General features: G+C 59.7%; 1 protein-coding gene across 4 annotated transcripts in view; it reads left to right on the plus strand.

Moving 5' to 3' along the window:
• The window catches only part of BCAT2 (branched chain amino acid transaminase 2), a 15,731-nt gene extending 13,307 nt beyond the window's left edge, over positions 1-2,424 (plus strand). For 3 of the 4 annotated variants that reach the window (XM_055082270.1, XM_055082271.1, XM_007112386.4), the window contains exons 7-11: positions 331-473; positions 643-728; positions 940-1,080; positions 1,156-1,230; positions 2,015-2,424. In XM_055082270.1, coding sequence (XP_054938245.1) covers positions 331-473; positions 643-728; positions 940-1,080; positions 1,156-1,230; positions 2,015-2,053 — 484 coding nt within the window. In that variant the 3' untranslated portion in view covers positions 2,054-2,424. Of the gene's footprint in view, positions 1-330; positions 474-642; positions 729-939; positions 1,081-1,155; positions 1,231-1,624; positions 1,827-2,014 lie in introns of all 4 variants that reach the window. The other variant, XR_003678154.2, reaches the window with a different exon arrangement.
• Positions 2,425-2,978: the final 554 nt, after the last annotated feature.

Below are 2,978 nucleotides of genomic sequence, written 5' to 3' on the forward strand. Positions count from 1 at the left end.
TCCCGGACCGGGGCACGAACCCGTGTGCCCTGCATCGGCAGGCGGACTCTCAACCACTGCGCCACCAGGGAAGCCCCTCACAGGTGGTTTTGAGGGACATTGGAGGATTTGGTCGGTTGAGGAACTGGGTGAGGAGGGTGATCCGCAGAGGAAAGAGTGGTGCATTTGTGATCTGGAGAGGGGAGAGATGGAGGAGGGGTGATTGGGAGCCTTGACCCCAGGCTGCTGGCCAGGGGTTCTGTCCTGGGGCCACTAGGGAGCCACGGAAGGGCTGTGAGTGGGGGAGGATGGGAGTGCCTTACCCTGGTCCACCATGTTGCCGTCCGCCAGGAATTACGGGCCCACCGTGTTTGTGCAGCAGGAGGCCCAAAAGAAGGGGTGTGAACAGGTCCTGTGGCTGTACGGGCCTGACCACCAGCTCACGGAGGTGGGCACCATGAATGTCTTTGTCTTCTGGACCCACGAGGATGGGGGTGAGCCCACCCATGACCCAAGCCAAGCCCTGGCAGAAGCGGGTGGGAGGAGAATGCTTAGTGGGTTGCAGGCCTCAGGGGTTAGGGGTGTGTGGAGTGGCCCCTAAGAGGATGGGAGGGGGTGCCTGAGGGTGCGAGGTAACGCCCCCATCTCGTGCACCTGACCCAGTGCTGGAACTGGTGACCCCCCCACTGGACGGTGTCATCCTGCCTGGAGTAGTTCGACAGAGTCTGCTGGACCTGGCTCGGACCTGGGTGAGGGCACGGTGTCTTTGGGTGGCCGGAGTGCTGGGGTACTGCTAGGTTGGGGGGCCAGAGTATGGGAGGGGCGGTCGGGGGGTGCTGGGGCACAATGGCACGTGTTCCCGCCCCCGCCCCCCAGGCGCTGTCCTTACAGAGGGAGCGACAGGGCTCTGCAGCAGGGCAGCCCCACCGGGCTCAGACGTACCTGTGTCTTGCCTCCCAGGGTGAGTTCCGGGTGGCAGAGCGTACGATCACCATGAAGGAGTTCCTGCGGGCGCTGGAGGACGGCCGGGTTCGAGAAGTCTTCGGTTCAGGCACCGCTTGCCAGGTCTGCCCTGTGCACCGAATCCTGTACCAAGGCAAGGTGAGGAAGGGCTGCCCTTGGCCATGAGAGAGAAGAAGGGGGAGGGGCGCCTCCTCACGGCCCTTTCTCCCCCAGCACCTCCACATTCCCACCATGGAAAACGGGCCTGAGCTTATTCTCCGCTTCCACAAGGAACTGAGGGCGATCCAGGTGAGGTGCACTTGCTGGGAAGTGGGCTGGATGCTTGTTGCGCAGAGAAATTCACATCCCGTGAGCCTCTGGACTGAGGCTCCCCTCCCCCTCCCCCAGAGTCCCACAGGCTGATAATGGCTCCTCCCATCAGCCTCCGGGGCCCAGGACTGAGTTTGCGTTCCTTGACCCTCTGTGGCCTAGCACACTTCTTGGGGCTAAATGATCCTTTTCTGTGCGCCTCTGGAGCCCTGGCTTGAGAAATCCCCATCCCATGAGCTTCTGGGACCTTAAGCCAGCCTTCTGGCCCCTGAGGTCCGATCCCCAAGGATCCCCAGGAGCCCTGGGCTATTCCTCTGGCCTGAGAAATCTTGCTCCTACAAGCCTCTGGACCGTGGCCCCCTCTGTGGCCTAGGAATGTTTCCTCTCATAAGCCTCTGGAGGTATCTTCATTCATCTGGACCGAGGTATCTTGCCTTTCCTGGCACTCGTGTGAGCGTCTGTAAACTCCTGTGCATCCGGACCTAGAACTACGCCTCTTGCCTCAGCTGAAAACGACTTTTTCCCAGAGCCTTCAGGGTCTTACAAGAACTCCTCTTTGCAGAACTACATCTCCTGTGAGCCTCTGCGCCATCCTTGCCACGGCTCCCCCTCCCCGTGATTTTTGGCGGGCTTCTGGGAAGTGGAATACACTTCCCATGAGGTCCTGGGGCGCAGCTTCGCCAGCACTCAGCCTGGGACGCCGCAGGGCCTGCTGGGAGTTGTAGTGTGGTTTCCCCTCACCTCCGCCTGTGTTATCCCGCAGTATGGAACGAAAGCCCACGAGTGGATGCTACCTGTGTGATGCTGCGGGCTGTGCCGGACCACTCCACGGATCCACCGACCTGTAGCATCCAGTCCCTGTTGGACCTTCGCCTCCATACCAGTGATTCACCTGAAGTGCAATATGAAATAAAAGGTGGCAGGCCGGGACGCCTGGGTTTCCGGTGCCCCCACGTTACACTCCCAAAGCCATAAGGGCCCGACCCAGGCGTGTTGGCCCCTGGCCCCGCCACTCAGGCCTTGGGGACCTGGACTCCCCGTTGCTCTGTGTTGTGGGGTCAAGGATACACCTTGACTCAGACTCTGCATCTCCGTTTTCAGGCCGGATCAACCGGTGCTGCTGTTGATTTTTTTTCCTAGCTGCAATTTTGAAATAAAATGCCAAAGAACAAGCCATTAGGTGTCATCTCCAATGATGCAACTCAGGGACTCTAGGGTCTTAACCAGGAATCCCTGCGTTCAGCCCATTTCATTTTCAAGGGCCCAGAAATCCAAGCCCCCAGTGTCCTGGCGGTTTCTCTGACGGGAGAGATTTTCCCACTTCCTCACAAATTGAGCTTGGCATCTTCCCCCACTAAGCCGTGCCTCCCCGACTGCCGCATCTTGGGGACAGCCCCCTGGTATATTCCAGTCACTAGGCCAGACCCCTCAGCTCTGTACGCCTTCCCCCAAAGCCCATGAGTCCCCAGCCCTGTCCTCCTTCCCCAGACTCTGCCCTGTCTGTCTCTTCTTCTTGGCTTCAGCTCAGAGCTTGTCTCCTGCCTGGACCTTCTCCTGGCCTCCAGTTTGACCCAGAAGGGGTCTTTCTACACCCAGAGCTGCCCCTGCAGGACCAGGTATAACTGGTTGCAGATCTGGCTTCAAACCTGCCTCTGTTATCTGCTTGGTGTGTAACCTGGGGTCTGCCACCTGACCTCTGGTCCGATTTCTCGGAGGGAGACCCTGTG

This window comes from Physeter macrocephalus, unplaced genomic scaffold (assembly GCF_002837175.3).
Source record: "Physeter macrocephalus isolate SW-GA unplaced genomic scaffold, ASM283717v5 random_57, whole genome shotgun sequence".
NCBI lineage: Eukaryota > Metazoa > Chordata > Mammalia > Artiodactyla > Physeteridae > Physeter > Physeter macrocephalus.